Source organism: Microtus oregoni, unplaced genomic scaffold (assembly GCF_018167655.1).
Source record: "Microtus oregoni isolate MIOR12 unplaced genomic scaffold, Mior012 000054F_ref0000373, whole genome shotgun sequence".
Lineage (NCBI taxonomy): Eukaryota > Metazoa > Chordata > Mammalia > Rodentia > Cricetidae > Microtus > Microtus oregoni.
Genome location: NW_024543830.1, coordinates 3,143,987 through 3,156,803, shown reverse-complemented (window position 1 = coordinate 3,156,803; position 12,817 = coordinate 3,143,987). Strand labels below are relative to the sequence as shown.

Here is a 12,817-nt window from a genome sequence, read left to right as displayed (position 1 = left end):
CAGTAAAGATGGCTCAACAGGTAAGGGTGCTTGACCAAGCCTGACAACCTGAATTCATCAGGACCTACATGATGAAGGAAAGAACTGAGTCCCAAACTTGTCCTCTGACCTAGAGACACACTCCATGGTGTGGGTGTGCTCTGTCTCTCTCTCTCTCTCTCTCTCTCTCTCTCTCTCTCTTTCTCTCTCTCTCTCTCTCTCTCTCTCTCACACACACACACACACACACACACACACGTAAATAGAGAAATAAGTAAATAAGTTGTAGAGTCACCGAGAAAGCAGGGAACCTAGATCATGTTCCTGATCACACTGAGACGTTGTGTGCTGCCCCCTTGTGTTGTTTCGGGCTGAGGAGTCTGACTTTGCATGCCAGAATTACCTATGAGCTCCCCTGCCAAGCCTGAATCATTGACTTGCTTTGCAATGAAGAAACAGGTGTTTTAGATCCTTCAGACCCCTCCCTATGTTCTGTATTTTAGCAGCATATCAGTTTCCTCTTATGCTCTACGGCATCTGTCATTTGGCGTTTCAAACATCAATGCTCAAAATAGATTTGCTACTTGATTGCCAGCCAGAACAGGTTGTTACTGGTTTGGGTGAGGATTGGACTTTGCCAAATGTGGCCAGCACACAAACTGAGAGGCCTGATTAGCAAAGCCATATGTGTCCCAAGAAAAAAAATGATAACTTTCTTTAGTTAGAACTTTAATCCAGTGTTTAGTTAATTTTAATAAAAACAAAATTTGTCCAGACCAATTTACTTAAGCCAACTTAAAATTTACATGTATACAAATTCTAACTAGTTAAGAATTATAGTCATATATTGGACCACATAACATAAAGGGACCCAGCATATGCAGTTGGTATCCATTGGGTAATTTGATGTAAGAATTTTACTATTGATATAATTCATCTGTTATTTGAATTGGCAGTTTAGTATTTCAAAGATATAATGAAATTCAGAAAGAAGAAAATGTTTGAGATTTTAGGTGAATGATTCTTGTATACTGTATTTTTTTTCCTTAGTTCCTTAAAAAGAAAACTATGTGGTCTAGAATTTTTTTAAATACAAGGTTAATACCAGATGTAGCTGGGAGTACGATCCAGTCACTAAACAGTGTCCAGGGACAATGCATTAAGATCCAGGTGTCCGCTAATAACAAAATGTAAAACTGCTCCCAATTTCTCACCTATTTGAGAAGCTTTTGAAAAACCTTGTTCTTGAGGCTTTTAGTTAATTTGATAAGCCATGAATGTGCTTATAGATTTCATATGAGAATGGCTGGATGCAGGTAGGAGCCGCTCTTCTAGAGAACTGGATTCCGGTTCTTAGCACTCGGCCACTTTCAGCTCCAGCTCTAGGAGAGCCCATGCTCTCTTTGGCCTCTTTGAGCATCCACACACACATAGAATATGCTCATCAGACACATAGATAAAAAATGTGTAACTTATAAAAAACTAAAGAATTGCTGAATGAAAAAATAGCTACTTCCTGTTAAAAGGAAGCCATGGACCAGATGAGTATATTAGTGTACATAGCAAACCTTCCTGTGTTGAGTCATTGCCAAACAAAGCTCAACATGATGCTCTCCCCCACAGTGCTTATTAACTGTTGGCCTCTGTTCCTCTTATCACTGTGATCTGAACGTGTGTACAGTTAATTATGCTGCTTTATTCTTTGGTACAGCAGGTGTTTATTGAATGCTTTCAGTATGTTAAGAATTGTAGACACCAGGGCTGTAGAAATAGCAGGAAGACCCGTACTTACCCTTAAGGTACCTTTTAGAGTAAACGAAAGTGCTGCAAAAGGAAGAACAGAAGGACAAGCTGCAAAGTAACTGTGGACCAGGGAAGTTTAGACTAGACAGAACCTCGCCAAGGAGGTGGCATTCAAAATGGATTTTTAATTACAAAATAAAAGTCAATCACATAGTGATTAGAAAACACAACTCAAAACAGAGGGAATGCCCAAGTAAAGGTCTCAGAGAAGGGAGAGCTTGCCTTTAAACCAGAAAGAAGTGCAGGGTGGAGTGTCGTGTGCATGGGGAGGGACTGGACTGGGTCACATGGAGCGTGGAGCCACTGGCAAAGTTTGGTTTTCTTTACTTCCTTCTTGTTTTTTTTTTTTTTTTTTTTTTTTTTTTTTGGTTTTTCGAGACAGGGTTTCTTTGTAGTTTTAGAGCCTGTCCTGGAACTAGCTCTTGTAGACCAGGCTGGTCTCGAACTCACAGAGATCCGCCTGCCTCTGCCTCCCAAGTGCTGGGATTAAAGGCGTGTGCCACTACCGCCTGGCTTCCTTCTTGTTTTGTAAATATAGAAAGACATGATAAAACCCTGCGACAAAGTACAGCTACTTTTTTTTGTAGACAGTCTCACTGTATAGGTGTAGTCCTGACTGGTTTGTAACTTGCTGTGTAGACCAAACTGGCCTCAAATTCACAGCGATGTCTGCCAGCTTCTGCTGGGAGTAAAGGTTTGTGTTACTCCCAGCTCCAAATTGTGTTTAAATGATAATTTTGTAAGAGACTGATTGTGAGTGAAAAGCGAAGAAGCAAGCAGACTACTGAGGGAGGTTCTTAAGTCCACAAAAGACATGAAAGTGACTTGGCACAAAGGAAGGAGAAGCAATCTATTTAAGAAAGTACGCTGATTGAGGCTCAGGTTTTGAGGCGAAATTAAGAATTTTGTTGAGGTGCCTATTTAATAATAAAAACAGAAATGTCACCTATTCCTAGGTATGGTGGCCCACACAAGTAATCCCAGCACTAAAGAGCTTAAGACATAACGTTGAAGGCTTGCCTAGATTCCATAGCAAGACCTCACTTCAAAAAATATCTGTCCTCAGTTGGGAGTTGATAAGACATTGGTCATGTAGATCAGATAGGAGCTCTAAAGGAGAAAGAGAAAAGAAGATTGCTCAGAATACAGTGCTGAGCACAGGCCAGGAGCCATTAGGAAACTCCACAAGAACCAAACAAAAGAAGACAAAGCAGAGGTCCGGTGGTGGTGGTGGCGCACGCCTTTAATCCCAGCACTTGGAAGGCAGAGGCAGGCGGATCTCTGTGAGTTCGAGGTCTGGTCTACAAGAGCTAGTTCCAGGACATACTCCAAAGCTACAGAGAGAAACCCTGTCTTGAAAAAAAAAAAAAGCAAAAATAAAAACAGAAGAAGAAGAACAAGAACAAGAAGAACAAAAACAAGAACAAGAAGAAGAACAACAACAAGAAGAGAAGAACAAGAAGACGACAAAGCAGAGACGAGGGAGTCTTCAAGACAAGCACGTGGTAGGCCATGCCCAGTCTTCTGAGATGTAAAAAACAAGTACTAAAAGTAAAGCCCTCTCAGTTTAGTGGGAAGGTTGGTGGTGGTCCCCAAATGTCAGCAAGATATGGAAGCCAAGTTTCAGTGAGTTTAGATGCTAAATTAGGAAGTCGTATAGGATAACAGGTGAAATAGGAATATGTATTTGAATATAATTTACTACAAAAATTTAAGTAGAACTTCCATGCCTATTAGTGGACATTAATTTAAAATATACCAAGTGAGCTTAGTTGTCTGGTTTTCAGTGACACTTTTTAACTTATACAAGGTTAAATGTGAGGAAGGCAAATGGGTCCAACCAGAATTCTAGAAAGTGGAAATAGGAGGTAAGGATTGGATAGTGACATAAGCATTGGTGGTTAAATTGGAAGTACAGAATGTTATTGCATATGACTATTAATATAGGTAAGTTTTAAATTGAGGGATGATTATTGGAGAAAGGAGATCTTAAATTCATGATTTCATGGGTGACCCACATGTTAGTAATAATAAAATTTAGGCTGTAACATGGATGGTGTAGGAGTAGAAGAAAAACTAGGCGTAACTTAGGTATTTAGGTGATAAGCCGTGCTGGTGTTAAAGTATCTGGAAGTGTTGAGAAGAAGAATACAGAGGAGGACGGTGAGCAGAGCTAGGTCTCTAGAGAGTACAGGGGAGGACGGTGAGCAGAACTAGGTCTCTAGAGAGTACAGGGGAGGACGGTGAGCAGAGCTAGGTCTCTAGAGAGTACAGGGGAGGACGGTGAGCAGAGCTAGGTCTCTAGAGAGTACAGGGGAGGACGGTGAGCAGAGCTAGGTCTCTAGAGAGTACAGGGGAGGACGGTGAGCAGAGCTAGATCTCTAGAGAGTACAGGGGAGGGCGGTGAGCAGAACTAGGTCTCTAGAGAGTACAGGGGAGGACGGTGAGCAGAGCTAGGTCTCTAGAGAGTACAGGGGAGGACGGTGAGCAGAGCTAGGTCTCTGGAGAGTAAGGGCAGCCAGGAAAGAAGGTCAGGAGAAGCAGCACAGCATGTTACAGGCATCTAAAGTCTTGGAAACTTTAAAGGAGGAGGTAGAGAAATGGTCCAAACTGGTTGAGGGTATAGAAGATATTCCATGTCACCTCTAAGCTCTGCCTAGCAGAAGCAGGATGAAGAGCACTTGAAAAACACTCTACTTAACAATTCCAATTCTGAAAAATTTATCCTGTAAACAAATATACACTCACAAGTACACAAAGACATGTAAACCCGGTATTCACTGGAACACGAATTGTCACAGCACAGTCTAGAGACAAGCTAAACACTCACCACAGAGGACTGGAGCTCAGTTATAGCTCAGCACTGTGAGTTCTCGCCTTCCTTCCTTCCTTCCTTCCTTCCTTCCTTCCTTCCCTCCCTCTCTCCCTCCCTCCCTTCTTCCCTTCCTCCCTTCTTTTCTTTCTTTCCAGACAAGGTCTTATTAGGCTGGTCTGGAAATCACTACACAGCCTAGGCTGGCCTTCAACTCAATATCTTCCTGTTAGCTTCCTGTTGTTCCACCAAAGCCCAATTCTTAATTTAATTAAATTAATTAATTTAATTTACTTTAATGGGCTAATTCTTCATGAAGCATATGCAAAACTCTCTAAGATGTATTCACGGAAAATCCAAGATGGTGTCATTCCCTCTTTTGTGGAAAAAAATGTAAGCTATGACTATGTATATGTAAGCATATGCTTAACTATACATATATATATACATGACATGTATATAATGTGTGTGTATAGCATGGTTTATGAAAGAAGACATGAGAACTGCTGATTATTACCTCTGTATGTTGAGGCAGTGGTTCATTATATCATACATAGCCTTCTCGTATTAGATAGTAGATATTGTACATATATTGAAGTAAGAGTTAATTAGTCTTTAAGGTTTTCATACTATCCAACAGTATTTTACAAGGAGTAAGAATTCAATAACTATTCATTAAACCATGTAGATAGCACTAAATAAGCCAAATTTACCATTGAAAAATTTAGTTGATAATTCAGATTGTTGTTGGTTGTCATTAACTTGCTCTGGACTTTGGCTCTGCTCCGGCTTAGCCCCAGTATCATCTCTGGGCACTTTCTTGGCCCTAGTACATCACACTGAGGAGATGTTCACCTGGCTTAGGTGTCATGATGGAACGTCTCGGCCTTCCCATTGTTGCAGGGCTGTGGCAGTAGTGCAGACTTGCACAGCCAGAGCACTTACATTCTCTTAGTCTTAGCTATGTAATTGGTGGTTACTGTTTGAGAATAAGGACGTGAAAGGGGGTTGATCTTCATTCTGCAGATGGACTTATTTATCCTCCCTATCTGGCTAAATCTTTCCACACAGTTGCGCTTATCTCTGATAGACACACATTTCATAGACTCTTGTTGTAATCACTTCTTTGTTTCTATAAAAGCCATTTTCCCTGCAGAAAAATATCAAAAGAACTTTACTATCTTTAAGTATATTTGAAATTTTAAACTTTAGGCATAAGTGTAGTGGTCCACAAAGTAGGTTAAGTGTTACATTTGGAAAGCTTTTCCTGATTAGCTCATGTGTAGAAATAATAGTTTCTAGAAATACTATATCTAATGTTTTATTTTTCTAACAAAATAAGATACAGATTGGGCTCTTAGTTTGTCCTTGTGTAGCTGGATATAGCATGAACTGGCTGCTGTTTTCTAACATTTCTGACTGCCTAATTAATGCTTTGGGTTGCTATGGTGAATTACAGAGCATAGGAGGATGCACATTGACTTGAACTTGTGTATTCCATCATGTATAAAAGATTTTCTTTATATTTTACCACTAGTCTCATAGGAACATCTTTTTTTTTTCTGAGACAGGTTTCTCTGTATAGTCTTGGCTGTGCTGAAATTCTCACTCTGTAGACCAGGCTAGGCTCAAACTCAGAGATCCTCCTACCTCTGCTTCCTGAGTGCTGGGATTAAAGGCGTGCATCACCATGGAACATCTTTTAAAATTCATTGGGAAAAGGAGAAAGAAGAAAAATGTTATGAGACTCTTCAGTTTTGTTTTAATTTTCTATTTGAGACAAGGTCTCACTCTGTAGCTCTGGCTGGCTTCCAGTGCTCAACAATACTCCTGCCTCAGACTCCCAAGTGCTGAGATTATAGGTGTGAGCCATCACACCCATTTCAGAGACTTTTTTTTAAAGATTTATTTATTTATTTTTATGTGTATGTGAATGTGCCTGCGTGGGTTTATGTCACCATGGACATGCAGGTGCTGGTGAAGAGGCCAGAGTGTCTTAAGTACCTTGAAAATGGAGTTATAGGCAGTTGTAAGTCACCTGATGTAGATGCTAAGAACCAAACCCAAGTCCTCTGCAAAAAGAATAAGTGCTCTTAACCACTGAACCAACTCTCTCTAGCCTTTTATACAAGTTTTTAAGGAGCTGAAGAGATGGTAGTTAAGAACACTTGTTCTTACAGATGACCTAGGTTCAATTCCCACACCTACATGGCACCTTACAACTGTCTGTAACTCCAGTTCCAAGGAATCTGATGCCTTCTTCTGACCTCCATAAGTACCAGGTGTGCACATGGCACACAGATAGACACGCAGGCAAACACTCATACACATAAAATAAACTTTAAAAAAGGTCTTTGGGAACTTGAGAAATGACTCAGGGATTAAGAGCACTTGTTGCTCTTACAGAGGACCCAGATGGTGGCTCATAGCCATCCATAACTCAAATTCCAGGGGATCTGAAACCTTCTGAGTTCCACAGGACCAGGCCCGTGAATGTTACACATACTTGCAGGCAAAACATTTATACATATACCATAAAATAAAATCTATAAAAATTTGTTTTTAAAGTTTTTCATAAATGTTCCTTAGCCACATTGAATCAACAACAGGAGACTCAAAACTTGTATTAATTTTATATCATAGTCAAATATGACATAGTCATCTTTGTTAGGTGTACAGTTGGACCAAATTCTAAGACTTTATCTCTTTAGCTAGGATTTTTGGTAGTTTTGTTTTAAAGATTTGTGTGTATGCTCTTGTGTCTTGAATGTATTGCACATGTGGTCAGGTACATCTGTGCACACATGTAGAGGCCATCAGGGAACGTTAGGTTCCTCTTCTAACACTCTCTGCCTGTTCGTTTTAGACAGATTTCTCTTGAATCTAGGGATCACGTTTTCTTGGCCTGGCTGGAAGTCAGCAAGCCCCAGTGCTCCTTCTGTCTCTGCGTGGTTCAGAACTGGGGTCACAATGCCTGTATGAGACATTGTATCCTGAGATTCAAGCCCTGATCCTCATGGTTGTGTAGAAAGCACTCGTAACTGCTGAGCCATCTCTCTGGCCCCACAGCTAGGCGCTACCCTTATATTTTGCATAACCTACATATAGGGCAGCTACAGGTACCAACACCATTCCCCAGGGCGCTTTCTTTGCCTGCTTGGTGGCTTTTCTGATTTACCAGATCAGGAGCTCAGAACACAAGCGTTCCGATCTGACTCCCCTCACCAGTCACTGAGATAATCACTGTACTCCCTGCAGACAGGCAGGCTGTCCTTCTTAATAATCTGTGCAATCCACCGCTGTTTGTTTATCCAAACCCAGCTGCTTGATGGGCCTCAGGGTTGTCCTTCACCACGAGGAGCACTGCCCAGGAAATCTCATTTTCTGAGACAATGATATCTCACCCTCTGCTCTGTCTCTCCTTTCATCCCTCAGAGTCCTGCGGGCCCTGAACTTAGCTAGTCCACAGCCTCTAGCCGCTGTAGTCAGAGTATGCCCTCCTAATGTCTCACAAGGGGATTACATTTCAGTGTGTTAACCCTTGGGGGACACCCTCAAACCATAGTGGGCAGAGCCACTTGCTGCATGCAGCTAATGCTGCTGAAGAAATGAAATTTTAATTTAATTGCATTAATTTAAATCACCATATTTGAAGAATATGAGGGGAGGGGTGTCTTAGAGTTTGTTTTTTGTTTTTTTTTAAAATATTTATTTATTTACTTATTATGTATACAATATTCTGTCTGTGTGTATGCCTGCAGGCCAGAAGAGGGCACCAGACCCCATTACAGGTGGTTGTGAGCTACCATGTGGTTGCCGGGAATTGAACTCAGGACCTTTGGAAGAGCAGGCAATGCTCTTAACCGCTGAGCCATCTCTCCAGCCCTGTCTTAGAGTTTTTATTGCTGTGAAGAGACACCATGACCGTGGCAACTCTTTTTGTTTTGTTTTGTTTTGTTTTGAGACAGGGTTTCTCTGTGTAACAGTCCTGGCTGTCCCAGAACTCGCTTTGAAGACTAGGTTGGCCTTGAACTCACAGAGATCCTCGTGTTTCTGCCTCCTGAGTGCTGGGATTAAACGCACGTGCCACCACCTCCAAGCTACCATGGCAACTCTTATAAAGTAAAACTTTAATTGAAGAGGCTCACTTACAGTTTCAGAGGTTCAGTTCACTATCATCATGATGAGGGGCATGGCTGCATGCAGGCAGATGTGGTGCTGGAGGAATAGCTGAGAGTTCTACATTTTGCAGGCAACAGGAAGTCAACTGACTGTCACTCCGAAGTGGGAAGCTTGCGCAAAGGAGACCTCAAACCCACCCCCACAGTGACACATTTCCTCCAACAAGGCCATGCCTCCTAGTAGTGCACCTTTGGGCACCATTTTCTTTCAAACAGCCACAGTGAGTGTAGTCTATAAAGTGGCCAAGCGGCTAGACTCTGGGTATCTCTTTGAAAACTTAGGGAGGTGAAACAGAGCTACCCAGGAAGAGGAAAAAATGGCCACTAATAGAGCAGGGGGGAAAACAGGAGAACATAACACCCTTGACGTTTACCCAGAAAAAGCAGGCAAGCAGCTTGTCAGATGCTGTTTCAGGTGAAGACAGAGACTGAAGGATGGTTATGTGGATTAGCAATGTGTCCCACTCCGGCAACAGAAGTTACTCCCTGAAATTCGCTTATGATGAAATGGCCAGATCACATCAGAAGTCAGCATGAGATTCTGCTTTGTCACCTGCACATTTAAAGGGACAGCAACTTTGAAATGCATGGTCCTGACACATGGGAGAGCAGGCACTCTACTGGATTGTTGGTGTGATGGCATATGTGAAATGACTTGGAGAGCTTTCTCACAAAAATAATAATACATTTGAGACAGTGTCTTACTGTGAAGCTTTTGCTAGCATAGAACTTGGTATGTTTACCAGATTAATCTCGAACTCACAGAGATCTGCCCACCTCTGCCTCCCAAGTGCTGGATTAAAGGCGTGCACCTTCATGCCCAATTTCTAAATTTTTAAAAATGATTAGATGTTTTTAATATGTATGAGTGTTTGCCTGTATTACGTGCACTTCATGTGTGCCTGGTGCCCACGTGAGGCCAGAAGAGGATGCTGGATCCTCTGTAACTGGAGTTGCAATGATTGTGAGCCACTGTGTAGGTTCTGGGAACCTGGGTCCCCCACGAAAACAGCACCTGTACAATGTGGGGACTACAAGATGGCAAAGGAATCTGCTGCCAGACCTGATGACCTGAGTTGAATTCCCCAGATCCCAGAAGTGGAAGGAGAGAAGTGGTTCCTGCAAGTTGTCCTCTGACAGCCACATACATGTTTTATGGGTACCGGAGTGCATTTGTCCACACACATACAGGCACAGAAGAGTGTATACGGAATGCTTTGTGTTTGTGCTTCAAAATGCCACGTGGGGGCACACACAGATGAGCACCAGTGGTCACCTCTGTAGGAATGCTGGGGAGTGGACACACTAGAGTCCGGGATGGCACAGCTAAAGAGTCAGAGTGAGGAGAAGTGTCTCCAGCACGTTTGTGTTTCTGCTGTGTACTTGCCTTTATCTACTTCAAATGTCTTTAACTGTTACTGTTTGGTTGGTTGGCATTTAAATTTGTGTGTGTGTGTGTGTGTGTACGTACACACATGTACAGGGTTCAGAGGACAACTTGCAGGAGGCTTCTCTTCTTCTTAGGTTCTGGGTATTGAACCTAGGCCTCCAGCTTGGTGACAGGCACTTTGGCCCAGTGACCCAGTCTCCTTGGCTCTGATTTGTTTTAAACACTGTCTCACTATAGAGCCTGGTTGACCTGGAATCACTACATAGACTAGATTCTCCAGATTCCTATACCTCCCAAGTACCAGTATGCCCCACAGGCACTACCACACATAACGTCAAAGATGTATCTTACAAATAAGAACTCGTAAGACCTTTTCAAGTGTGTGCAGTGCACTGCAGGTCGACACATTGCTAGGCCAGGTGGTTTCTGTGTGTTTATGGTGTTAAGAATAGAACCCAGAGCTTGTACATGCTGGGATAGCCCCAGCCTCTGGCTGGAGTTTTAAATGAAGTTTATTTTAGTAGGTGAATTTAGTGCCAGGAGAGATGGCCCAGCAGTTAAGAGCACTGGCTGCTCCTCCAGAGGACCTGGGTTCAATTCCCAGCACCCATATGATGGCTCACAGCTGTCTGTAAGTCCAGTTCCAGAGGATCTGACATCTTCTTCTGCCTCCATGGGCACAGACATCTATGCAGCCCAAACATCTGTGCATATAATTAAATAAAATCATAAAGAAATTTAGTAAATTTAGTGTCTTAAAGGCAAGATTTTATGTCTCAAGTCCCATAAAAGTGTCATAATTGGTCCTCCAACTACTTAACTGCAAAATAACTACCTCTTCATATCTTCAAACTTGCATACTGTCCAATGGAGAGTTTCTGTAATTAGAGACTATCTGAACTTATTGCAATAGCTACACATCGGCTTCTGTTTCCATGAAGTCCTATAAGAACAACTTCTGTCTTGGTTTGCTTGTTTAAAGGTATTTTAGAAAGATACAAGGAAACCCAAAGAGGAAATATACACCGTGTTTTTCCATAGTCTACACATAAGCATGTGTATCCTAACTATTTGGTTTGGAGCCCTGACTTCCAAAATGGATTCTTCTGCTTGATGTGGTTTTTAAATAAAGTGCTGTAACACAATTGCTTGCATGGTTAATTTTCTCTTCTTTTGATGGCACACAAAAAAGAAAAGACAAACTTTAATAACTGAAAATATGTTGTTATGCCTGCCAAAAGAGCTGATAGGAAGTGTTTTCTTTTATGATGAAGCCATTTTGAAACAACTTAGTGCCATCCAGATTAAACCAGTGTCCAGCTGTATACTTGTTATTGCCAAAGAATACAGAAGTGGATTACATTGTTAATTTATGTGTCCAGTATTTTTAATTTTATTTATTTATTTATGTTATGTATATGAATGTTCTATCTGCACATATGCCTTTATCCCAGAGGGGCATCAGATCCCATTCTCGATGGTTGTCAGCCACCATGTGGTTGCTGTGACTCAGGACCTCTGGAAGAGCAGCCAGCGCTCTCAATCTCTGAGCCGTCTCTCCAGCTTATGTCCTGTTCTTTTATGTAATCATCACAGTATAGGGCACCCCAGTATAACTGTGATCTTACAGGGTGCTCAGAGTCCTTGACAGGGGCCACAGTAAACAGCACTGTGACTCAGTGCTCGACACAGGGCTGTGTTTGAAGGAGACTGTGGTGCAGGCGTGAATGCTGCTTGTTAAGAGCATTGCAGTAAGCACTCTGTAGACTCTTGTTGAGAGCATTGCAGTAAGCACTCTGTAGACTCTTGTTGAGAGCATTGCAGTAAGCACTCTGTAGACTCTTGTTGAGAGCATTGCAGTAAGCACTCTGTGGACTCTTGTTGAGAGCATTGCAGTAAGCACTCTGTAGACTCTTGTTGAGAGCATTGCAATACAGCACTCTGTAGACTCTTGAATATAAAAGAATATTTTTGCATTTGGTTCCAGCAAACACCATTGTGCTATTCTGAAACCCCCAGCACAGAAATAAGACATCCGCTCATAAGGAGAAAGCAAATCACTATTCAGCATTTCCTTCTGTTTCCTGCCAATTTGAGATAATTAAAACTTTTTTTAAACCCTTTATTCTGCTTTAATTCTGCTTCCTTCACCAAAAAACGGGGGAAGGGGACTTAGAAATTGAAACTGTGTATATAATAACAAATCTTTGCCTCCTTTTTATGTCTTAGCCTGTGATATTCTCTGTCTTCATCATCACAGGCCTCAGGATATCATCGTGTTTGTTATTGGAGGAGCCACCTATGAAGAGGCGCTGACAGTTTATAACCTGAACCGCACCACTCCTGGAGTGAGGATCGTTCTGGGAGGGACAACGATACACAACACCAAAAGGTAAAGCCTGTCTCGGTCCTACAGCTCTCTTCCTATCCCAGGGGCTATGTGCAACGTCCCTGTGTCTTGGGAAGACTGTTGACCAACTGATTGTGAGGCGCCAGCCACTCTGGACTGCTAACAACCAACCAGACAGGCACCTTGGAAATGGCTGAACCTGGCATTGTGTGTGTCTGTTTTGTTGGCTTTGTTCAGTGTGTATTAGGGAGAAGACTACAAAGACAAGCAAAGAGTCTATCTCAAGTCCTATCTATCAGGAA

At 42.1% G+C, this 12,817-nt stretch overlaps 1 protein-coding gene across 1 annotated transcript in view; it reads left to right on the top strand.

The window, feature by feature from the left end:
• Positions 1-12,817, top strand: part of LOC121437932 (vacuolar protein sorting-associated protein 45) — a 64,022-nt gene that overhangs the window by 30,005 nt on the left and 21,200 nt on the right. The window contains exon 14 of the mRNA XM_041638070.1: positions 12,426-12,557. Coding sequence (XP_041494004.1) covers positions 12,426-12,557 — 132 coding nt within the window. The remainder of the gene's footprint in view (positions 1-12,425; positions 12,558-12,817) is intronic.